Consider the following 26,365-nt stretch of genomic DNA (forward strand, 5'->3'; position numbering starts at 1 on the left):
AACGGAAGTCTTATCTGTTCAGTCACAGTCTGGGGTCATGTTTTTGTTATGATTGTCTGCGTCTAATCACTCTTCCCTGGATGCCATTAATTGGATCTCATACACAGAAAATACACTCCCGCCACTAACATTTGATAAATTTGCTACTCTGCTCATACACCTGTCTTCACGCTTTTCCCTGATTGGTCAATAGCCCTCATTTGTAACTGTCAGTCGAAATTTAACGCCCAGCCGGAGTACAAGTATGGATGTATGTATGTATGTACGTATGGATGTATGTGTATGTATGTATGTGTATGTATGTATGTATGTATGTATGTATGTATGTATGTATGTATGTACATCTCTCTCTCTCTCTCTCTCTCTCTCTCTCTCTCTCTCTCTCTCTCTCTCTCGTCCTGTTGCACAATAAAGGTAGTCTTCAAAATCCCAACAATTATAGAGATATCACCTTATTTCATTTTTATAACATGTGGCAGAAAAAAAACAGAGTGTTGCTATATTTTCCTGTGAAAAGATATCGATCTGGGAAACAATCAATGTTTCACACAACGAGCATATCTGATTTCTTTACTCGCATTAGGGGCGAGATCAATAGTTCAATGTAAGATATAAAAAAAAAACCTAAATGACCAAAATTGATAATTGGTTCAATTTTAAATCAGTATAAATATAATAGGGAGCCCTGTACATTTTTTATATGTACAATAAATTACGTCGCTGCATTGTTTGATATGGTTGGGGGACATCTCTGCAACGTCTACGGTTGCCTTTATTCTAATTTCTACCTTGTCTGTGTTCTAAACATCGTCAGTGTAATCACAGACAAATGAGATGTCTGTGGTGTACACCTGCAACGTATAAATTAGCATATTACTTAATAGCAAGGGACACTCAAGAGACACAAATTGATAATGCAGCTGTTTATCGTCTCATGTGTTTCACTCTTATACCACATCTATGTCGAGCTAGCTCACCAAGTTCTCTTGCTGGGGGTGGACAGGATCATGATAGCATTGATGTGGCAGACTGTCATGTCTACCAGGTGAAACTCGTGTCCGATAAGCATTGCGTTTTGCCCAGACACTAATCATGCATCTAGATACGTACATGGCTGATTCCCGGCAAACTTGAACTGACATGGCGATTACAAGAGACGAGTGGTTTGCACCAAATGTCCTCGCTTCCTACAACTGGAAGCGGCACTAATCCGTTGATTTGGTAACTGCTGCTGTTACACTGAAACCAAATAACATTTTCTCTGTACCCACATCAACAAACAATTCTGAAGCCCAGACTATATGTAATATTCTGACTCCGGAGTAACCATGAAACGTCAAACTCTGAAGATCATGTTGGTTGGAACAATTGTTGTCGTCATATACATGCTTTATGTGTCAACACCAATGGTAATGAACAGAATGGACTCTAACAGGTGGGTTGAATTATATGTGAAAAATTTATTTGTTCATCTTTCATATACAGACACCATTTCAGTGCATTAACACTGTTCTCCCAATGGAACCCGGGCTGTTACAAGATTACGTACACAGAAAAAAAGGGGAAAAAGGGACAAACCAGGACAAAAAGTTACAGATGCACAGTGTACTGTAAAAGATATCCACCCACATTACCAGACTACATTCTGAAGATGTCTTTTAAATATCGATGAGTTCGCAGCTGATCTTATGGATAAGGGTGGGATAAGGGTAGATTGTTCCATAGAACATCACCACGATCGTGAAATGCCCGTTTCCCATATTCAGTTTTAACTGTATTGATGTACATTGTATATGACACCTTTACTGGCCTGACTTGTGTAATATGAATATGAATTTGGTTGGAAAGATTGAACATTTCAGTGAGGTAATCATTTGCATTGTGTTAGAACTTCAGAAATAGCATTGTTATATTGACAACTTGAACATAGACACACACTGTACAGGATTAAGTACTTCTTACCACAGGGTACAGGGGGGAAATATGCAAAGATTTGCATATGTTTTGACAACTTTTACGGATGATACCAGAAATGCTGAGTGTAATTTATTTCCAAATGTTTATCAATAACTGTTATCAGTTATTATAACCAGTAAGTTTACACATAAAGGTGTTATTTGCTCAGCCACACTTCGAACTTGTTTTCGCCTGTTTTAAAATACGCCGTCTGGCTTATTATAAGCAAGAGAGACGAACTTTAATATTAGCTAATATTAATATTTCTCAACCAAAATTATCAGTTATAACCTTGTGATGTACATGTAATATCAAATTTAGATTAAAACATAAGTAAAATTTGTCTGAATGCGACTTTTGTTCCGTCATGTTAATCATATTTGCTCGGGATGTGTCAGTTCGGAGCTCGGAGCTCGGAGCTCCACGGAAAATCGGAAGTAAGCTTGCCGGCTGCTACATCGATAATCTACAAGATTTTTAGATAGAATAAATTTAGTAAATGAAAATAAATGTACCTCTACGTATCAGACTCATGCCACCTAAGGATATATGTAACGTGATGTGTGCATTTACATTTTGAAAGCACATAATTATTACGATAACTTGATCGTATCGCAGGATTGGCACTTGAATAGTAGAGAAAATAGTTCGGTAGAACAGGGGTGATATTGGATTTTGATCTGCCCTGTTTGACGTCACACAGGTGAAGATTTGCATGTATTTATGTGATAATGATCACTAGACGATAATGTCATCAAGTCTCACTATATCTCTCACGACTTTGCAAACATATAAAATAAAGAAACCCCCTACATCCTGAAACACATTTCCTTTACGACCCGGACTTTTTTTTTTAATTTGGTCTCATTGCTAAGTACCTCTGTCTCTAAAAATCAATGTATAAAATTGTTAAATCTGGTGCAAAAGCCGGAGACCTGCTGTTCCCCGGGATAAGGATTATAAAGAATTTATGCCATTTATACTTTAAAACCTGACAGATCACGTGGTTTTCCGTATGTTGAGTTTCAGTCATTTATGTAGTCTGTATTCAGACGGAGATGATATTTTGTCAAATTCCTAAAAACCCTTCTGAAATATGTTTTATTTATATACTAGATGTGTGGAAATACATAACCTATAACATACAATCTAATAGTCAACATGTACAATGCACATACAGAACGCGAGCTACTCTCTCAGTGAGGATCCGATCAGGGGCATGGGGAAACAATTCTGGTGAATTCCGAAAATGATAATGATAAACAAGTATTAAAGGCCCAATTCAAATGAATATGTATGAGTTACATCTACATACTTGCTATTTGGTATTGTGGGTATAAAGCCAGAAATGTTTTTTAAAAAACGGCGTTGTGATACACATGTACACGTACACTTTTCTGATCTTTTTAATTTGCTTTTACTTTGGACCCCAAAACATACAAAATGTTGGTCAGAATACCCTTCCTGTGATATTTTGATGAAATATTTACAGACAGCACAGGGGAAAGAAAACAGACATGCATGAAGGTCAAGAAGACAAAAACATTCTTTTCTTTTTGTGTAAAGGTTTAAAAAAAACGTTAAGGTTCAGTGGCTTAAACCAGAGTAGGTCGGGTTATCGAAAACACACACAAAAACATATTTGACCTCATTGCCAAGTACCTCTATCTCTAAAAATCAATTTATAAATCTGGCACAAAAGCTAGAGACCTGCTGTTCCCTAGGATGAGGCATTGTAAAGAATAATTTATTAAGTTTTTCTTTAATTTTTCTTGCCCATTATTGGATTCAGGTTTTAGTAACATCACATTGTTTTCTACTTCTATGTCTCGTTTCTCGCTTAATCTACAGTCTAGTTCCTGACGAACCGTATTCCGTATTCCGTATTCCGTATTCATAATTATGTTGGGTAACTGACTGCATCTCGGCTGCATCTAGACTAACAATTATGAAAGCAAATTCAATAACGTTACGTTGTCATATAAGTATTTGTGAAATTATTTCAGCAAAGCGCCGTCAGTTGAAGATCTTGATCGCATGGACATTCGTCATTTCTTAACAATGGTAAGCTTAAGTGTTCAAATTGTTTGTTCATTATAATTTTGTTCTCACCAATAAGTATGGATTCACGACCAAAAAACAACGTTAGCGTTGTTCAACAGCAACAACAACAACAACAACAACAACAACAACAACAACAACAACAACAACATGATTGTTAAAACTTACGGTACAAAGTATTAGCGGATAAAGTATATTTGTAGTTATGTATGCTATAATTAGGAACAACTGGAAATCAGTTTAGATTTCTACAAAAAGGATAAATATTCGAAAAGCATATTACCCTTGGAGATTAGAAATAACTTGGATTTTACTCACAAACATAGTAAAAACAAAAGCTGCATTTTTTCGACAGTATCTATCGACTGGTGGCGGTAATTTTGGTGATCTCAGCGGAATAGGAGATATCTCCTGTTGATTGACCATCAACATGCCAAACACACCATGCTTACAGCATTCTTTGTCATCTTTTTATTTTAGCCAATGTCCGAAGTAACAACAGTCATACCAAACACCAGCAAGACAACCTGTCAATCAAAGAAAAACCTGTTCCTGTTGAAAACACACAAAAGTGGAAGTAGCACATTACAGAATATTTTACTACGCTATGCAGATAAACATAATCTGACTTTAGTGTTGCCAAAAACGACTCATCAACTAGGATACCCAAACAGATTTAATCAAAGATTCGCAATTCCAGTGCCCTGGAACGAGTATAATATGTTCTGTCAACATTCACGTCTCAATTTACCTGGTAAGTGTATTGGTCAGAGGTCAAATAGGTAATGTCATGGTATGTATGTATGTATGTATGTATGTATGTATGTATGTATGTATGTATGTATGTATGTATGTATGCATATGTGTGTGTGTGTGCGTGCGTGCGTGCGTATGTATGTATGTATGTATGTATGTATGTATGTATGTATGCGTGCGTGTGTGTGTGTGTGTGTGTGTGTATGTGTCTGTCTGTATGTCATGACGATCAGAAAGCTTTATTCAAATTTTTTCGCAGTCTAACTACAAGTAATACTAAATCATCATTACCAACTCATGACACTGTTAATCAACTCATTGAAACCTTCAGCAAAATTCGAAGTAGCTTAGATGCACATTCTTCGGACATTAGCCTGCAATCTACTGTTACCGCAAATAACACTACAGCAACCATCTCATCCTTCCAACCTACAACAACTGATGAAGTCTAAAACATTATTAAGAAGGCACCATCTAAATCGTGTTGCCTTGACCCCATCCCTACAAACCTACTCAAGAAGACCCAACATACACTAATACCGTTAATAACCACCATTATCAACCTACCTCTCCCTCCAACATGGAACTGTTCCAGATGAATTCAAATCCGCTATTATTTCACCTCTCTTGAAGAAACCTCCACTGAATCCTGATATTCTAGAGAATTACAGACCCATCTCATATCTACCGTTCATCTCAAAAGTACTCGAAAAAGTCGTAGCCTCCAGACTCAATAAATATCTACGCACCAACTCACTCGTCGAACCATTACAATCTGCTTACAGACAGTTCCACAGCACTGAAACAGCACTCCTTAAGGTCCAAAATGACATCTTAACATCAATTGATACAGGACAATATGTCATCCTAGTTTTATTAGACTTATCTGCAGCTTTCGACACAATATACCATGTCATACTTCTCCAACGGTTATCTGCATTGGGCATCAACGGTCTCGCCTTGAAATGGCTATCATCATATGTCACAAACAGACACCAGTCAATTACAATAAATGGTTACTTCTCAACTGAAACCAGTCTTCAATATGGTGTACCACAAGGATCAGTACTCGGACCACTATTGTTTTCCCTCTACATAACTCCACTTGGCCAGATTATCCGTCAACACAATCTTAAATTTCACCAATATGCCGATGATAACGAACTGTACCTATTATTCACCAGACCTAACACTTCAACTGCAATCACACAAATTGAGAAGTGCCTTTGTGACATCAAGAGTTGGATGACAGATAACAAGCTGCAACTCAACGATGGAAAAACAGAAGTCCTGGTCTTACATTCCAAATTCGATAACAGTCCAAATCCTATCAGTAATATTCATATAAATTCAACAGTCATCATGCCAGTCACATTCGCATGCAACCTCGGAGTTACATTTGACAGCACCCTTCATCTTCGAAAACACATTGTTAGCACCTGCCAAAGTATCTACTTCCACATCAGACGTATCGGATAAATTCGACAGTTCCTGTCTACAGAAACCTGCCTCAAATTAATTCATTCTATTCTTGCTGCCAAACTAGACTACTGTAATTCCCTATTGTATGGCTTACCAACTGCACAACTCAGTCTGTTACAGAGAGCCCAGAATAGTGCCGCTCGACTCATCACCCGCACCAAGAAGCATGATCACATAACACCAATACTCCAACAACTACACTGGCTTCCAGTCACTTACAGAATACACTTCTAAATTCTGTTGATCACATATAAAGCGCTACATGGAAAGACTTCACATTACATTTCCGATCTCATTCAGCAAAGTAATCCAGGCAGATCACTCCATTCAGCAACAAACAACTACTCCACATACCCAAGACCAGACTCAAATCATATGGAGACTGATTATTCTCACACTCATCTCCCACATTATGGAATCATCTCCCCCTTGACATTCGCACCACACCTACTGTTGATATCTTCAAAGCCAAACTCAAAACTTATCTATTCCAAAGAGCATTCATGTGAACTGGAAGTGCCATTGGGCATCTTTTGATGGATATCAGGCGCTTTATAAATTTGTGTTTATTATTTATTTGTGTTTATTATGTGTGTATGTGTGTATGTATGTATGTATGTATGTATGTATGTATGTATGTATGTATGTATGTATGTATGTATGTATGTATGCGTGTGTGTGTGCGTGCGTGCGTGCGTGCGTATGTATGTATGTATGTATGTATGTATGTATGTATGTATGTATGTATGTATGCATGTATGTATGTACAATGTATGTATGTATATATGTGTGTATGTATGTGTCATATATCTCTATGGGGTGGGTAAGAATATTGGCAGTATTCATACCGTATACACAGACAGACAGACAGACAGACAGACAGACAGACAGACAGACAGACAGACAGACAGACAGACAGACAAAATCTGTTTTCTTTGCTTGGAAATATTGTTCACTCACGTGTACATGTTTTGTCTTACTATATCCTGTATTGTATTCCCATTGTTCCACACTTTCATTGTATTCCACTATGTGTTGGTAATCAGGCTATAATGACTTTATTTCCTTGTGACATTACAGAAGTCATGGAATTGATGCCAGACGACACTGTCTTCGTAACGATCATACGTGAACCAGTTGCGCATTTCGAGTCATTATTTACGTACTACAATATAGGTGGCAAACTCCAAATTCGAGGACCAAGCAAACTTGAACAATTTCTAGGTAATCCAGAGAAATACGTACAAAGACTTACGTATAAGACGTACAATAGCACCAATCCTTACCTTCGAAATAATTACATGTTTGACTTGGGATTCAGCGAGGAACAATGGAAGACCAACTCACAGGTTACTAAACTGATCGAAAGGGTGGATCAAATATTTGACTTTGTTCTTATCATGGAGTATTTCGACGAATCTTTGATATTATTGAGATACACCATGTGTTGGGACATAGACAGTCTTGTGTATTTTAGTTTCAATATACGTAAAGAAACTTCAGTACATGCTATATCACACTGGATGCAAGGTGAAATCAGAAGGTGGAACTCAGCAGATGCCCAACTCTATTCTTACTTCAACGAAACATTTTGGAAGAAAGTAAAAGCGTTTGGTGAGCAAAGAATGGAGGAGGAATTACGGGCATTGAAAGAACGAAAACGGGAGTACTGGGACACATGTATTGGTAACGTCACAGCAAACGGGAAAGGCGTCTGGCATTTACCGGGAGTCGATGTCCAAAGTTACAGCCTGAAAAACTCAGCCAAGGATAATAAAGATTGTGTTCAGATGACGAAACCAGAAAAACCCTTCACATATGAATTGGCTTCTAAACTTAAAAAGCGTATACGTAGCCATGATTATCATCAACATCGCATTACTGCCATTTAATGCAATAAATACTAGAGGGGCAGGGAAGGAGGAGTGTTCGTATTGCATTCAGTATTGGAGGGGCAGGAGAGGAGATGGGCGTTAATGTAATCAATATGGGGGGGGGCTCATGGAAGTAGGGGTATTCTTATTACAACCAGTATTGGAGGGGCAGGGTAGGAGTGGATATTTTTGTTGCATAAATTAATAGATCTAGACATGTTAGAGATGGCCAACCTGATTTCTAATATCGAAAAATCGGTATAAATTGTTTTTATTGTTGATGAGTGCATCAAATACGACAGCGGATACCACGCTTTTCCCTAAGACAGGCCATATTACTACCACACCAGAAAGACTATAATTGGGTGTGACGATGTTTTTTGTTCCATCTCACATTGTAACAACAATCACACAGAGTACAGGCACTGATAGTGCGCATGCGCATGAACTCTTACATTTTATCTCAATGTGAACACAAATGAAACAGTTCTGTTTAAATCTTCATTGTTTTATCCAACAGTGATATGTCGATTTTTTTTCACAGTAGACATGAAATGTATTCGATATGTTTGCGCGCTATCAGTGTCTGCATTTTGTTTTTATGTAATTTTGTAACATGAAAACGTTAGGTGAGATGTAAAAACAGTGGTTTGCTCCAAATGTACTCGCTTCCTACAACTGGTAGCGACACTAATCCGCCGATTTGGTAACTGCTGCTGTTACACTGCAACCAAATAACATTTTCTCTGTACCCACATCAACAAACAATTCCGAAGCCCAGACTATATGTAGTATTCTGACTCCGGAGTAACCATGGATGGTCAAACTCTGAAGATCATGTTGGTTGGAACAATTGTTGTCGTCATATATATACTTTATGTGTCAACACCAATGGTAATGAACAGAATGGACTCTAACAGGTGAGTTGAATTATATGTGAACAATTTATTTATTCATCTTTCATATCCAGACACCATTTCAGTGCATTAGCACTGTTCTCCCAATGGAACCTGTTACAAGATTACGTACACAGAAAAAAAAAGAAAAAAAAGGGACAAACCAGGACAAAAAGTTACAGATGCACAGTGTACTGTAAAAGATATCCACCCACATTACCAGACTACATTCTGAAGATGTCTTTTAAATATCGATGAGTTCGGAGCTGATTTTATGGATAAGGGTGGGATAAGGGTAGATTTATCCATAAAAAAGCACCACTATCGTGAAATGCCCGTTTCCCATATTCAGTTTTAACTGTATTGATGTATATGTTACCTTTACTGGCCTGACTTGTGTTATGAAGATGAATTTGGTTGGAAAGATTGAACATTTCATTGATGTAATCCCTTGCATTGTGTTAGAACTTCAAAAATAGCATTGTTATATTGACAACTTGAACATAGACACACACTGGGGTATACATGTTGACAAGAGAAAATCAAGAATTTCTGAAATGACAATTAGCAAAAATCAATCTACCTTCATTATCAATAGCATTGTCCTCATTTGAAATTTCACATTCACAGGACTGACTGAAAATAATAGAAACACCGCAACTATGTGTAGACTGAGCAAAGGAGTGAAAGATACGACCTTTCCATTCTTTCCCTATTTGAGACTTTAATTCTGGTGTAAGATAGGTCTCTTGCAGCAAACCAATTTGAGCTTTTTGTTGCTTCAGCCAGTGAAAAAATTTCAAACGTTTTGTTTTGTTACGAATTCCTTTAACATTAATTGAAATTATATTAACATTGTCCATTAACACTTAACTAAAAAAACAGGGTTCGATTTGTCATTTTGGTACTTTGTACAAAGAGTTTGAGTTCACTGTCTCTCTTTTTCTGTGTTTGCTGTCAGCTTTACCTTTTAAAGAAGCTTCTCAGTGCCCTCCTTCCGTCAGGACTCGACCGAACATACATTTGCCTTTGTTGTTTGTTTTTCTCTGAAACATTTGCGAGGTTCGACTGCATCTGATTCTCAGAGAGTAGAGATGGGCTTGTGTCCGTCTCGGCTTGTTTTCTCGCCGGCAGTTGATGTTTATTGGTCGATGGAGTCGCGATATTGACATAGGAAGAATGTGCTTCATCAATCACATTTAAGTTTTCAGTTCTTTTGGGACTAAAACAAGGTGAGCGCGAATCCGCACTAACAACATTCTGTTGTGCTGACACATTTTTGAAATAAGCCTGTGCAGAGTTGTTAGTCGTTTGTATTGTGTGCGAAAACACACAAGTATCATCTCTGGGCTGGTTAGTATTAGAACCAACAGATAACTGCTCTGGTTCAGAAATTAAAGGTACGACAGGAGAGGCTGGTACAGTTATGTCAATGTTATTCGTGTAATTAGGCTGACTTTCTTCACGCGACTGCATGGTTTCAGCTCTCGAAACGGGATCAACGCTGTTCGCATCGTCTCGATATTCAGTTTGCATGTCAGAAACATGTGTAGAGACACTACCTGATCTCGGTCTGTTAACGGTGGGTTGACCGAAATAAAATATACGCACGGGAAATCCGGCGATAGAAACGTCAAATCTTGGAATTGGTTCGGACGGCTGTTCCTTGATGTAGAAAACTCTGTCACCGTTGAAACAATTAGTATGTTTACCATTATAGCGAAGTCTTTCCTTTAGTGACTCTACTCACAAACTCGCAACCAAAGGCAGAAAGATCTTCAAGTAGAGCGTCCTCATCGACTGAAAATGGCGTCTTTTACTCTCACCTTCATAGCGCCTATGCGACGCATACGTGAGGAAAAGGCGAAAGGGTTGTGTTCCAAAATTTCAACGTTCATACCTCTAATTGACAGCTGCTCCTGTAGTAAGTCGTGCTTGCTTTCCAAAGAGTTCGCATAAATTCTCCATAAGGCTCTACCACATTGAATCGAAATAAGGTTATCGGGATCTATGACTTGAATAAGTGCGTGATACACCTCTTCGTCCTTTAGAGGGTTACGGATTAGCTAATATTAATATTTCTCAACGAAAATTATCGGTTATAACCTTGCGATGTACATGTAATATCAAATTTAGTTTAAAACGTAAGTAGAATTTGTCTGAATGCGAATTTTATTCCGTCATGTTAATCATATTTGCTCGGGGTGTGTGGATTCGTAATCGCCAGTCTATTTCTGACCTATGGCCTACAATGCCGAAAAGTAGAATTTATTCCCATAATTCCGAAATACTTTGGATCGTAACATCAGTTCGGACCTCTGAACTCGACGGAAAATCGGAAGTAAGCTTGCCGGCTGCTACATCGATAATCTACAAGATTTTTAGATAGAATAAATTTAGTAAATGAAAATAAATGTACCTGTACGTATCAGACTCATGCCACCTAAGGATATATGTAACGTAATGTGTGCATTTACGTTTTGAAAGCACATAGTTATTACGATAACTTGATCGTAGAGTAGGATTGGCGGGAACACTTGAACAATAGAGAGAAAATAGTTCGGTAGAACAGGGGTGATGTGGGTTTTTGATCTGCCCTGTTTGACGTCACACAGGTGAAGATTTGCATGTATTTATGTGATAATGATCATTAGACGATAATGTCATCAAATCTCACTATTTCTCTCACGACTTTGCAAACATAAAAATAAAGAAACCCCCTACATCCTGAAACACATTTCCTTTACGACCCAGATTTTTTTTAATTTGGTCTCATTGCTAAGTACCTCTGTCTCTAAAAATCAATGTATAAAATTGTTAAATCTGGTGCAAAAGCCGGAGACCTGCTGTTCCCCGGGATAAGGATTATAAAGAATTTATGCCATTTATACTTTAAAACCTGACAGATCACGTGGTTTTCCGTATGTTGAGTTTCAGTCATTTATGTAGTCTGTATTCAGACGTAGATTATATTTTATCGAATTCCTAAAAAAAAAAAATTGAAATGTTTTAGTTATATACTAGTTGTGTGGAAATACATAACCTATGACATACAATCTAATAGTCAACATGTAATGCACATACAGAACGCGAGCGACTCACTCAGTGAGGATCCAAACAGGGGCATGGGGCAACAATTCTGTTGAAATCCGAAATTGATAATGATATACATGTATTAAAGGCCCAATTCAGATGAATATGTATTAGTTACATTTACATACTTGCTATTTGGTATTGTGGGTATAAAGCCAGAAATGCAATATTAAAAAAACCGGCGTTGTGATACACATGTACACGTACATTTTTCTGGTCTTTTTAATTTGCTTTTACTTTGGACCCCAAAACATACAAAATGATGGTCAGAATACCCTTCCTGTGATAGTTTGATGAAATATTTACTGACAGCTCTGGGGAAAGAAAACAGACATGCAAGAAGGTCAAGAAGACAAAAAACTTCTTTTCTTTTTGTGTAAAGGTTTAAAAAAAAAAACGTTAATGTTCAGTGGCTTAAACCAGAGTAGGTCGGGTTATCGAAAACACACACAAAAACATATTTGACCTCATTGCCAAGTACCTCTATCTCTAAAAATCAATTTATAAAATTGATAAATCTGGCACAAAAGCCGGACACCTGCTGTTCCCTGGGATGAGGGATTGTGAAGAATAATTTATTAAGTTTTTCTTTAATTTTCCCTGTGCATTATTTAAATTCAGTTTTCAGTAACATCACATTGTTTTCTACTTCTATGTCTCATTTCTCGCTTAATCTACAGTCTAGTTCCTGACGAACCGTATTCCGTATTCATAATTCTGTTGGGTAACTGACTGCATCTAGGCTGCATCTAGACTAAGTTCAATAACGTTACGTTGTCGTATAACTATTTGTGAAATTATTTCAGCAAGGTGCCGTCAGTTGAAGATCTTGATCCCATGGAAATTCGTGATTTCTTAACAATGGTAAGTGTAAGTGTTCAAATTGTTTGTTCATTATACCTTTGTTCCCACCAATAAGTATGGATTCACTACCAAAAACAACGTTAGCGTACAACAACAACAACAACAACAACAACAACAACATGATTGTTAAAACTTACGGTACAAAGTATTAGCGGATATAGTATATTTGTAGTTGTATATGCTATAATTAGCAACAAATCGCAATCAGTTTAGATTTCTACAGAAAGGAGAAATGTTCGAAAAGTATATTACCATTGGAGATTCGAAATAACTTGGATTTTACTCACAAACATAGTAAAAACAAAAGCTGCATTTTCTCGAGAGTATCTACCGACTAGTGGCGCTAATTTTGGTGATCCCAGCGGAATAGGAGATATCTCCTGTTAAATGACCATCAACATGTCAATCACACCATGCTTACAGCGTTCTTTGTCATCTTTTAATTTTAGCCAATGTCTGAAGTAACAACAGTCATACCAAACACCAGCAAGGCAAACTGTCAATCAAAGAAAAACCTGTTCCTGTTGAAAACACACAAAAGTGGAAGTAGCACATTACAGAATATTTTACTACGCTATGCAGATAAACATAATCTGACTTTAGTGTTGCCAAAAACTACTCATCAACTAGGATACCCAAACAGATTTAATCGAAGATTTGCAATTCCAGTGCCCTGGAACGAGTATAATATGTTCTGTCAACATTCACGTTTCAATTTACCTGGTAAGTGTATAGGTCAGAGGTCAAATATGTATGTATGTATGTATGTATGTATGTATGTATGTATGTATGTATGTATGTATGTATGTGTGTGTGTATGTATGTATGTGTGTGTATGTATGTATGTGTGTGTATGCATGTATGTATGTATGTATGTATGTATGTATGTATGTATGTATGTATGTATGCATGCATGTGCGTGCGTGTGTGCTTATGTATGTATGTATGTATGTATGTATGTATGTATGTATGTATGCATGCATAAAACATGTATGTATGCATACAAGTGTGTGTATGTCTGTCTGTCTGTATGTATGTATGTGTGTGTGTGTGTGTGATGTATCTATGGGAATGGGTAAGGATATTGGAAGTATGCGTGTACACATACATACACACACGCATGTCACAGACAGACAGACAGACAGACAGACAGACAGACAGACAGACAGACAGACAGACAAAATATGTTTTCTCTGCTGGGAAATATTGTTAACTCACGTGTACATGTTTTGTCTTCCTATATCTTGTATTGTATTCCCATTGTTCCACACTTTCATTGTATCCCACTATGTGTTGGTAATCAGGCTATAATGACTTTATTTCCTTGTGACATTACAGAAGTCATGGAATTGATGCCAGACGACACTGTCTTCGTAACGATCTTACGTGAACCAGTTGCGCATTTCGAGTCATTATTTACGTATTACAATATAGGTGGCAAACTCCGAATTCGAGAACCGAGCAAACTTGAACAATTTCTACGCAATCCAGAGAAATACGTACAAAGACGTACGTATAAGACGTACAATAGCACCAATCCTTACCTTCGAAATAATTACATGTTTGACTTGGGGTTCAACGAGGAACAATGGAAGACCAACTCTCAGGTTACTAAACTGATCGAAAGGGTGGATCAAATATTTGACTTGGTTCTTATCATGGAGTATTTCGACGAATCTTTGATATTATTGAGATACACCATGTGTTGGGACATAGACAGTCTTGTGTATTTTAGATTCAATATACGTAAAGAGACTTCAGTGTATACTAATATATCACACTGGATGCAAGGTAAAATCAGAAGGTGGAACTCAGCAGATGCCCAACTCTATTCTTACTTCAACGAAACATTTTGGAAGAAAGTAAAAGCGTTTGGTGAGCAAAGAATGGAGGAGGAATTACAGGCATTGAAAGAAAGAACACGGATGTACTGGGACACTTGTATTGGTGACGTCACAGCAGACAAGAATGGCGTCCATCATGCACAGGGAGTCGATATCCTAATCTACAGCCTGAAAAACTCAGCGAAGAATAATAAAGATTGTGTTCAGATGACGAAAGCAGAAAGATTCTTCACATATGAATTGACTTCTAAACTTAAAAAGCGTATACGTAGCCATGATTATCATCAACATCGCATCACTACCATTTAATGCAATAAATACTAGAGGGGTAGGGAAGGAGGGATGTTCTTATTGCATTCAGTATTGGAGGGGCAGGAGAGGAGATGGACGTTATTGTAATCAGTATGGGGGGGGTCATGGAAGGAGGGTTCTTCTTGCAATGAGTATTGGAGGGGCAGGGTAGAAGGGGATATTTTTATTGCATAGATTAATAGATCTAGTAGTGTTAGAGATGGCCAACCTGATTTCTAATATCGAAAAATCGGTATAAATTGTTTTTATTGCAGATGAGTGAATCAAATACGACAGTGGATACCACGCTTTCCCCTAAGACAGACCGTGTTACTACCACACCAGAAAGACTATAATTGGGTGTCATGATGGTTTTTGGTATATCTCACATTGTAACAACAATCACACAAACAAAATACAGGCACTGATAGCGTGCATACACATGAAATATTACATTTTATCGCAATATGAACACAAATAAAACAGTTCTGTCGTATTAAAATCTTCATTGTCTCTTCAACAGTGATGTTAATTTTTGTTCACAGTATTTGATATGTTTGCATGCTATCAGTGTCTCTATTTTGTTTTATGGAATTTTGTAACATGAAAACATTAGGTGAGATGTAAAAAAAAACAAAAAAAAACAACAACCGTGCCACTGAATTGAAACTCTATAGACACCCTAGTTTGGTAGTAAAAAACATGATACCGCCTAATATTGAAACTCTATAGACACTCTAGTTAGTAGTACCTATATAGTCTGTAAGATATATACGACATGCTATGCTACGGTTATCGGCTCCTGACCGGTGCATGAGGGCGCCCCTTCACGACGTACCTCAGCTCCTGTGAGATACTACATGTGTTACTGAAATTTGAAAAGTAGCTTAGATACATTATAACATAAATCAATTAATTAGTTAATTAATTATAAAAACAAAAACTTTACAGACTTTTTAAAAGTAAGTTTAACTTGAGATTGGAGAACGGATGTATAGACAAAATTGTGGATTTTTAAATTTTAAAGTTGTGTTTTTATCACTGTAGTATTTCACCAATTGAAATACAATTGGAATAATATGTTACTCAGCAAGTTCGTGACAAAACTGAAAATTTATTGCGATTTGCATGACAAAGAAGCCAACACATTTTCCTTTTAAATTGAGAGATATTTTAAAGACTTATTTTATTAGATGTGTGGTATGATTTGTTTTATCGTCGAGACAATTTACTGTAAATGGTCTTTTGATTTGATTACTTTTCACAGAGGGTCAAAGGTTAATTGGTTATATTTACGATGGACAAAGAAAAAAGACTGAGAAACATGTCATCATTAATAAAACATGGCAAATATAAATAATAATGTTATAAAAGTGGCACAAACTGAGTTTATAATTACACCCAAAAACATATCAAGTCAGTTTATACTGGTTACTGGGTTAGGGATATTAACATTAGTATGTAAGAAATGGAAATTGCAATACATTTTTCTACTTTACAGCTCAGGCGACTATATTTTCATCTTCGTCTTTTTAGAGTACTTTCCACTTCAAAGGCAAAAATGTTCAGGTAAGGGAGCCATATGTATGTATGTATGTATGTATGTATGTATGTATGTATGTATGCATGCATGCATGCATGCATGCATGTATGTATGTATGTATGTATGTATGTATGTATAAAGGTGGTCTTCAAAATCCAATATAATAGAGATATGACCTTAATGCTTAATTCACTGAGAGACAATGTGTTACTTCAATCTTAAATCAGCGGTCGGCTAGTTCATTGGGCAGATACAGTGCACGGGTTGCCTTTCCAACCGTCATACGGCTTCAGCACAGTTGATAACATTGTTTGCTTTGAACATTATGATTCAGAAATACATCTTTGCCACATATTTTTTTTTCTGTCAACAGATGTTGAGGATGGATTTTATTTCCTATCAGACTGTCTCATGCACCACAATCTAAGGGAAAAACTACTTACCAAAGTGGCCGTATATACAACCTATGATAGAAAAAATATATGCTCTCATGTTATGTAATAAGAATTTTGTAATAATCAACTTGGCAATTTTTGTGTACAAATCTTTCAAATTAAGATAAGAATGCATTTGATTATTTATTCATTCATTCATTCATTCATTCATTCATTCATTCATCTATGTGTTTTTTTGTCCAATCTATGCTGTAGCCATTTATATTTTACTCACGTTTGTGTGATTTGGACCTGTATATATATATAATATATTTATAAATATATTATCTAGATTTCAATTTTATAACATGTGGCAGGAAAAAAGAGAGTGTTTTTATATTTTCATGTGAAAAGATATCGAGCTGGGAAACAATAGGATAAAAAACTAAATTCTTGTAGTTTGGCCTCACACCCCTCTCCCTCCACCTTTTTTTTACCAAAATTGATAATTTATTTCATACAGCAAAATTAATTTTAAATCAGTGTCAATATATTAGGGAGTTTCTGTACATTTTTGATACGTACAATAAATTACGTCATTGCGTTGTTTATATTTTATATCCTAATACCAGGTTTGAGTTCAGTCAAATGCGAGGATAGTCAGCTTAGGTCGGTCGGTCGATAATTAGTCAGTGCTTTGAAGCACAGGCGTTGGGGGACATCTCTCTGCAACGTCTACGGTTGAATTAAGTTCCCTTCGTTCTAATTTCTCCCTTGTCTGTGTTCTCAATATCGTCAGTGTAATAATCCCTGTAACTTATAAATTATCATATTACGTAATGGCTAGGGACACTCTAGTGACGCAAATTGATAATGCAGCTGTTTGTCGTCTCATTGTGTTTCACTCTTATGTCACGTCTATATCCGAGCTGGCTTGCTCGTCGAGTTCTCTTGCTGGTGGTAGACGGGATCATGATAGCATTGGTGTGGCAAACTGTCATGTCTACCAGGTGAAATTCGTGTCCCGATAAGCATTGCGTTTTGCCCAGACACCAATCATGCATCTAGGTACGTACATGGATGATTCCCCGCAAACTTGAAGTGACATGGCGATTACAAGAGACGAGTGGTTTGCACCAAATGTCATCGCTTCCTACAACTGGTAGCGACACTAATCCGTCGATTAGGTAACTGCTGCTGTTAACTATACACTGCAATTCGTCGATTATACATTCACAGACTGTATATGATACATTTCACTCGTGACACTTCATAAAACAACAAGGTAACTGCTGTTGTTTACCTACACACTGCAACCAAATAACAGTTTCTCTGTACCCACGTCAACAAACAAATCTGAAGCCCAGACTATATAGCATTCCGAGTCCGAAGTAACCATGAAGAAGGGTCAAATTCTGAAGATCATGTTGGGTGGTACAATTCTTGTCGTCATGTACATGCTTTATGTGTCAACGCCCATGGTAATGAACAGAATGGACACCAACAGGTGGGTTGAATAATTATATGTGAATACCAGAATAGAGAAATCCCTTGCATTGTGTAACTTTTAAAAATAGCATTGTTATATTGACAACTTGAACATAGACACTGTACAGGATTAGTACTTCTTACCACAGGCTACAGGAATATATGCAAAGTTAACATATGTTTTGACAACTTTTACGGATGATACCAGAAATGCTGAGTGTAATTTATTTCCATATGTTTATCTTTAACTGTTATCAGTTATTATAACCAGTAAGTTTACACATAAAGGTGTTAAATGCTCAGCCACACTTCGAACTTGTTTTCGCCTGTCTTAAATTACGCCGTCTGGCTTATTATAAGCAAGGGAGACAAACTTTTAATATTAGCTCCGGTAGAGGACTCATACATGTCAAACAGTGAGTCAACATGTTGACAACTAAAGACTATGAGCTAAACAGCAAATGTTTACACAAGGTATCCAAATCTTTGCATATATGCCTCCACTTCCCTGTGTCTGTAGGCTGCTATTCAGTCTCTGTATACAAACGTCACACAGACTGAATTAAAGTTTACATTGCCATGGTTATGTGTGTTTGATCAGGGTGGTGCCGTGACACATTTCTAGCAATATATCACGCGGATAGTGAAGAGCGAAACGTTCTCCACAGAGTCGTGTTGTAGATAGCTAGTTGAAAGCAAATTGCCGTACCATGTTGAAACACTGTCCCTTTGTTAGATCTTTGGTTCAAACGTGGGTTATACTTCCATGGTTCAAAGCATTCACTCTAACTTTCTCCATGCCCCTAATAGTCCAATCTTGGTCCATAAATTTGCTCCGCATCTCACCATTTTAATAACTAGGTGATATTACAGTGGTATGGATTTAGGCCATCCAACCCACATACAGCTCTCTCATAAAAGGCCAAACCGTAAGTGTTGTCATGAAGTACATGGGAATAATGGACACTCCTCACGAAGACTGTCTTGATTTCAAAGGAAGTGTTGACATACACGAAACTTTGTGACACCACATTGTTGGCTGATTTGCAATATTGTGAATTTGGTCAACCATGCAGTTCCATTATGAAGTAACCACAGTGTTGGTTCGTGATAGTATAGTACCGTACAGTACAGTGTAGTGCAGTGCAGTACAGTGCAGTACAGTACACTATACTGCAGTACAGTGTACTGCACTAACTACACTACACTACAGTGGAGTACAGTTTATTTGACATGTCATGACATGATTTAAAAAAAAATACATTATCTAGAGTCAAAAGCAACATACAGAAACAACAAAAACAAAAATAATAGATAATTATAAATATATATAAAAACACTAAACTACAGTATTGAATACAATGATAATAATGAATTAGAGAATTTTCCAAAGCTATTAGAAATAAAACTCATAATTCTTTTGAATGATGGGTTTCATTACTAATATTAGCCCACACACCTACTCCATGGCAGTACAGTTAAGACACCTTTGTAACCTTTGTTATATATATATATATATATATATATATATATAACTTACATACTAACACTTCATTTCCACTAGATTATAAATTAAAAATAAGTGAACAACAAAATACATTTGAACAGACGTGGAAGTGAGAATAAAAATATATATAGTTTGACATATTGATCAAGAAAAACTTATAAATAATAATTAAAAAAATGGCCGTGATACAGAACTTATGATATGTGATAATAGGCAAAAGAAGAAAAAAACACTGTTCTAATTTCAAAGCAGAGTGGGTAGGTGGGATTTTTGTTCAGGTTGTTATTATGTATGTACAGGTTAACAGAGATTTCTCGACGTGTTCGCACTTGCTGTATGATATGCAGATGACATTGTGTGCTACACTGTATTCTGCTATGTTGTTTTGATCACAAGTAGACTATAATGTCATCAAATCTCACTATTTCTCTCACGACTTTGCAAAATTTTTCGATTTGTCAATATTTTTTTTTGAATTACCCCCAAAAAGGTTTTGGGTCAGTAGTTGGGTTGGGTTAATATCGGGACAACACAATTTGTTTTTTTTGCCCAAATGATAAAAAAATATTAAAATTATACACTGCAGATTTCTTTGATTTTCTTTGAATATCATATATTGATGGGCGTGATATTTTCTTAACGTTAAATCAACATTCATATCGATTACATTGAAAATAAACAAACCCCTTACATTCTGAAATATCATTTTTTTTTTAAATATGGCCTCATTGCAAAGTACATGTACCATTGTCTGGTTAAATCTGGCACAAAAGCCAGAGACCTGGTGTTCCCCGGGATGAGGATTATGAAGAATTCACGACATTTGCTGTATGACCCGACAGATTATGTGATGTTCCTTATGTTCAGTTTCAGTCATTTATGTTGTAAAATTAAAGGGGCTGAAATGTAATACTTTTGTTAAAGAGGAACAAGGGCGTGGCTAGACTGTAGTGACGTCATCAGTCTGGGCTTATCAGCCTGCCCAAATTTCATCTTATACATAATTCTTTGACCCAGAAAAAAACTCTAGCACCAACTTACGCCGCGTCATTTATTATTTTCTACCTAGGAGTGTGTGTGTTTCTGATTGTTCACAGTCTGGGTTTTATTTTATATTAACTTGTCTTTTTAATTTGCTTTTACTTTGGACCCAAAAACATACAAAATGTTGGTCAGAATGCCCTTCCTGTGATAGTTTGATGAAATATTTACAGACAACGATATCCCTAGGAAAACAAAACAGACATGGTCAAATAGACAAACACATTTCTAATCTTTTTTTTTGTAAAGGTTTAAAAAATGTTAAGGGTCAGTGGCTTAAACCATGGTAGCTCAGGTTATCGAAAACACACACACACAAATATTTGGCCTTATTGCCAAGTACCTCTATCTCTAAAAATCAATTTATAAAATTGATAAATCTGGCACAAAAGCCGGAAGCCTACTGTTCCCTGGGATGAGGGATTGTGAAGAATAATTTTATGATGTTTTTCTTTAATTTTCCCTGTGCATTATTGAATTCAGTTTTGAGTAGCATCACATTTTTTCTACTTCTATCATCTATGTCAACTTTTTGCAGTCTCGTTTCTCGCTTAATCTAGTCTAGTTGCTGACGGACCATATTCCGCACTACGTTATCTTTAGACCATACCATCTAGTCAATCCTGTTACTCTCGCACATAATTCTGTGCTCCCCCTACAGCGTTCATATAAACATGATGACATTGTCTCGTCCCCACTTGATTTTAGTTTAAATAGACTGGAGGTGGAGTCCTGGTTAGACGTTTGCATATCATATTAGTCCTAGATGCTAGAAACATGAGAACGATGATGGCAGCCTGTCAATTTCTGATGGATTACTACTGACATACGCCATTCGCACCCACCATGAACCACAAGTACCGCCTTGAGTAACGGGATTGACTAGATGGTATATAGTACTATGAAGTTAACGTAGTATGGAATACGGTCCATCAGCAACTAGACAACACTTAATCTGTCTCGTATCCTCTGCTACTAATCAGGTGTGGAGTATTCTGCTAACGGCTATGGAGTGGGGTGGCTAACTGCGTTGGGTAACTGACTGCATCTAGGCTGCATCTAGACCAATGAATTCAATAACGTTACGTTGTCGTATAACTATTTGTGAAATTATTTCAGCAAAGCGCCGTCAGTTGAAGATCTTGATCGCATGGACATTCGTGATTTCTTAACAATGGTAAGCTTAAGTGTTCAAATTGTTTGTTCAATATACCTTTGTTCCCACCGATAAGTATGGATTCACTATTTAAAAACAATGTTAGTGTTGTTCAACAACAACAACAACAACAACAACAACAGCAGCAGCAACAACAACAACAACAACAACAACAACAATACAATTGTTAAAACTTTCTGTACAAAGTATCAGCGGATGTAGTATATAAAAAGCGTATTTCCTTGGACATTCAAAATAACTTGGATTATACTCACAAACATAGTAAAAACAAAAACGGCATTTTCTATAGTAGCTACCGACTGGTGGTGCTGATTTCGGTAAACAAAACGGAATAGAAAACTCCTGATGATTGACCATCAACATGTCAATCACACCATACTTACAGCGTTCTTTGTCATCTTTTTCATATCAGCCTTCTGAAATGTTCGAAGTAACAACAGTCATACCAAACACCAGCAAGACAACCTGTCAATCAAAGAAAAACCTGTTCCTGTTGAAAACACACAAAAGTGGAAGTAGCACATTACAGAATATTTTACTACGCTATGCAGATAAACATAACCTGACTTTAGTGTTGCCAAAAACTACTCATCAACTGGGATACCCAAACAGATTTAATCGAAATTTTGCAATTCCAGTGCCCTGGAACGAGTATAATATGTTCTGTCAACATTCACGTTTCAATTTACCTGGTAAGTGTATAGGTCAGAGGTCAAATAGGTATGTAATGTATGTATGTATGTATGCATGTGTGTGTATGTTTGTGTGTTTGTATGTATGTATGTATGTATGTATGTATGTATATACATATGTATGTATGTATGTATGTATGTTATGTATGTATGTATATGTATGTATGTATATGTATGTATATTTGTGTGTAAGTATGTATATATGTATGTATGTATGTATGTATGTATGTATGTGTGTGTATGTATGTATGTATATATGTATGTATGTATGTATGTATGTATGATTGTATGTATGTATGTATGTATGTATGTATGTATGTATGTATGTATGTTTGTGTATATGTGTGTGTATGTTTGTGTGTGTGTATGTATGTATGTATGTATGTATGTATGTATGTATGTATGTATGTATGTATGTGTATGTATGTGTGTGTACGTATGGATGTGTGTATGCATGTGTGTATGTATGTATGTATGTATGTATGTATGTGTGTATGTATGTATCATTTATGTATGTATATTTGCATGTGTGTATGTATGTATATATGTATGTATGTATGTATGTATGTATGTATGTATGTGTGTGTGTGTATATGTATGTATGTATCTCTGTATCTCTGCATCTCTGTATCTATGGGGGTGGGTAAGGATATTGGAAGTATGAGTATATACACATAGACACAAACATGTCAAAGACAGACAGACAGACAGACAGACAGACAGACAGACTGACAGACAGACTGACAGACAAAATTTGTTTTCTCTGCTGGGAAATATTGTTCATTCACGTGTACATGTTTTGTCTTACAATATCCTGTATTGTATTCCCATTGTTCCACACTTTCATTGTATTCCACTATGTGTTGGTAATCAAGCTATAATGACTTTATTTCCTTGTGACATTACAGAAGTCATGGAATTGATGCCAGACGACACTGTCTTCGTAACGATCTTACGTGAACCAGTTGCGCATTTCGAGTCATTATTTACGTACTACAAGATAGGTGACAATCTCAGAATTCGAGGACCAAGCAAACTTGAACAATTTCTACGTAATCCAGAGAAATATTACAAGATGCACAATAACGGTAAACGTTACCTTCAAAATAATTACATGTTTGACTTGGGGTTCAGCGAGGAACAATGGAAGACCGACTCTCAGGTTACTAAACTGATCGAAAGGGTGGATCAAACATTTGACTTGGTTCTTATTGCGGAGTATTTCGACGAATCTTTGATATTATTGAGATACACCATGTGTTGGGACATAGACAGTCTTGTGTATTTTAGTCTCAATGCACGTAAAGAGACTTCAGTGCATACTATATCACACTGGATGCAAGGTAAAATCAGAAGGTGGAACTCAGCAGATGCCCAACTCTATTCATACTTCAACGAAACATTTTGGAAGAAAGTCAAAGCTTTTGGTGAGCAAAGAATGGAGGAAGAATTGCGGGCATTGAAAGAACGAAAAGAGGTGTACTGGGACACATGTATTGATGACGTCACAGCAAATGGGAAAGGCATCTGGCATTTACCGGGAGTCGATGTCCAAAGTTACAGCCTGAAAAACTCAGCCAAGGATAATAAAGATTGTGTTCAGATGACAAAACCAGAAATGCCCTTCACACATGAATTGGTTACTAAACTTAAAAACCGTATAAATGAATATCATCAACATCGCATTACTGCCATTTAATGCAATAAGTACTGGAAGGGCAGGGAAGGATAAAAGAGTTATTACAATCAGTTTTTGTTGTTTGTTTGTGGTTTGTTTTTGTGTTTTTTTGGGGGGTTTCATTGAAGGAGGGGGTGTTCTTTATTGCAATCAGTATTGGAGGGGCAGGGTAGGAGTTGATATTTTTGTTGCATAAATTAATAGATCTAGAAATGTTAGAGATGGCCAATCCTGATTTCTGATATCAAAAAATCTGTATAATTGTTTTTATTGTAGATGAGTGCATCAAATACGACAGTGAATACCACGCTTTTCCCTAAGACAGACCATGTTACTACCACACCAGAAAGACTGTAATTGGGTGTCATGATGGTTTTTGGTATATCTCACATTGTAACAACAATCACACAAACAAAATACATGCACTGATAGCGTGCACGCACATGAAATATTACATTTTATCGCAATATGAACACAGATAAAAGAGTTCTGTGGTATTAAAGTCTTCATTGTCTCTTCAACAGTGATGTTAATTTTTGTTCACAGTATTTTATATGTTTGCATGCTATCTGTGTCTGTATTCTGTTTGACTTATTTAGTAACAAAAACCTTGTGTGAGATTTTAAAAAAACGTGTCACTGAATTGAAACTCTATAGTCACCCTAGTTTGGGAGTAAAAAACATCATGTCACCTATTTGAAACTTTATAGTCACTCTGGTTTAGTAGTAAAAACATGTCACCTATTTGAAATTCTATAGTCACTCTGGTTTGGTAGTAAAAAACATCATGTTACCTATTTGAAACTCTATAGTCACTCTGGTTTGGTAGTAAAACATGTTACCTATTTGAAACGCTATAGTCACTCTGGTTTGGTAGTAAAAACATCATGTCACCTATTTGAAACTCTAAAGTCACTCTGGTTTGGTAGTAAAACATCATGTTACCTATTTGAAACTCTATAGTCACTCTGGTTTGGTAGTAAAAACATCATGTTACCTATTTGAAACTCTATAGTCACTCTGGTTTGGTAGTAAAACATGATGTTACCTATCTGAAACTCTATAGTCACTCTGGTTTGGTAGTAAAAAACATCATGTTACCTATTTGAAACTCTATAGTCACTCTGGTTTGGTAGTAAAAACATGCTACCTAGTTGAAACTCTAGTCACTCTGGTTTGGTAGTAAAACATCATGTTACCTATTTGAAACTCTACAGTCACTCTGGTTTGGTAGTAAAAACATCATACCGCCTAATTGAAAAGCGATAGACACCCTAGTTTGGTAGTAAAAACATGATACCGCCTAATTGAAACTCTATAGACACCCTAGTTAGGTAGTACCTAGTCTGTAACATATGACATGCTAAGCTACGGCTATCAGCTAATGACCAATGCATGAGAGCGCCCCTTCACGGCGTACCTCAGCTCCTGTAAGATACTACCCGTGTTACTGAAATTTTAAAGATAGCTTAGATACATTATAAAATTAATTAATTAATTAGTTAATTAATTATAAAAACAAAAACTTTACAGACTTTTTAAAAGTAAGTTTAACGTGAGATTGGAGAACTGATGTATAGATAAAATTGTGGATTTTTACATTTTAAAGTTGTGCTTTTATCACTGTAGTATTTCACCAATTGAAATACAATGGGAATAATATGTTACCCAGCAAGTTCGTGACAAAACTGAAAAATTTATTGAGATTTGCATGACAAAGAAGCCAACACATTTTCCTTTTAAATTGA

General features: G+C 36.4%; 3 protein-coding genes across 3 annotated transcripts; all 3 read left to right on the plus strand.

Moving 5' to 3' along the window:
- Positions 1-1,328: 1,328 nt before the first annotated feature.
- Positions 1,329-8,147, plus strand: LOC144452730 (galactosylceramide sulfotransferase-like). The gene is made up of 4 exons (XM_078143877.1): positions 1,329-1,435; positions 3,963-4,020; positions 4,498-4,771; positions 7,336-8,147. The coding sequence occupies exons 1-4, from the start codon at positions 1,329-1,331 to the stop codon at positions 8,145-8,147; spliced, it is 1,251 nt and encodes a 416-aa protein (XP_078000003.1).
- Positions 8,148-8,942: 795 nt separating this feature from the next.
- On the plus strand, positions 8,943-16,282 carry LOC144452731 (galactose-3-O-sulfotransferase 2-like). The gene is made up of 5 exons (XM_078143878.1): positions 8,943-9,049; positions 12,925-12,982; positions 13,432-13,705; positions 14,321-15,115; positions 16,251-16,282. Exons 1-5 carry the CDS (start codon positions 8,943-8,945, stop codon positions 16,280-16,282), a joined length of 1,266 nt encoding a protein of 421 aa, XP_078000004.1.
- A 2,149-nt stretch (positions 16,283-18,431) lies between these two features.
- Positions 18,432-26,365, plus strand: LOC144452732 (galactosylceramide sulfotransferase-like). The gene is made up of 5 exons (XM_078143879.1): positions 18,432-18,541; positions 22,190-22,247; positions 22,660-22,939; positions 23,848-24,618; positions 26,334-26,365. Exons 1-5 carry the CDS (start codon positions 18,432-18,434, stop codon positions 26,363-26,365), a joined length of 1,251 nt encoding a protein of 416 aa, XP_078000005.1.

This window comes from Glandiceps talaboti, chromosome 23 (genome assembly GCF_964340395.1).
Source record: "Glandiceps talaboti chromosome 23, keGlaTala1.1, whole genome shotgun sequence".
NCBI lineage: Eukaryota > Metazoa > Hemichordata > Enteropneusta > Spengelidae > Glandiceps > Glandiceps talaboti.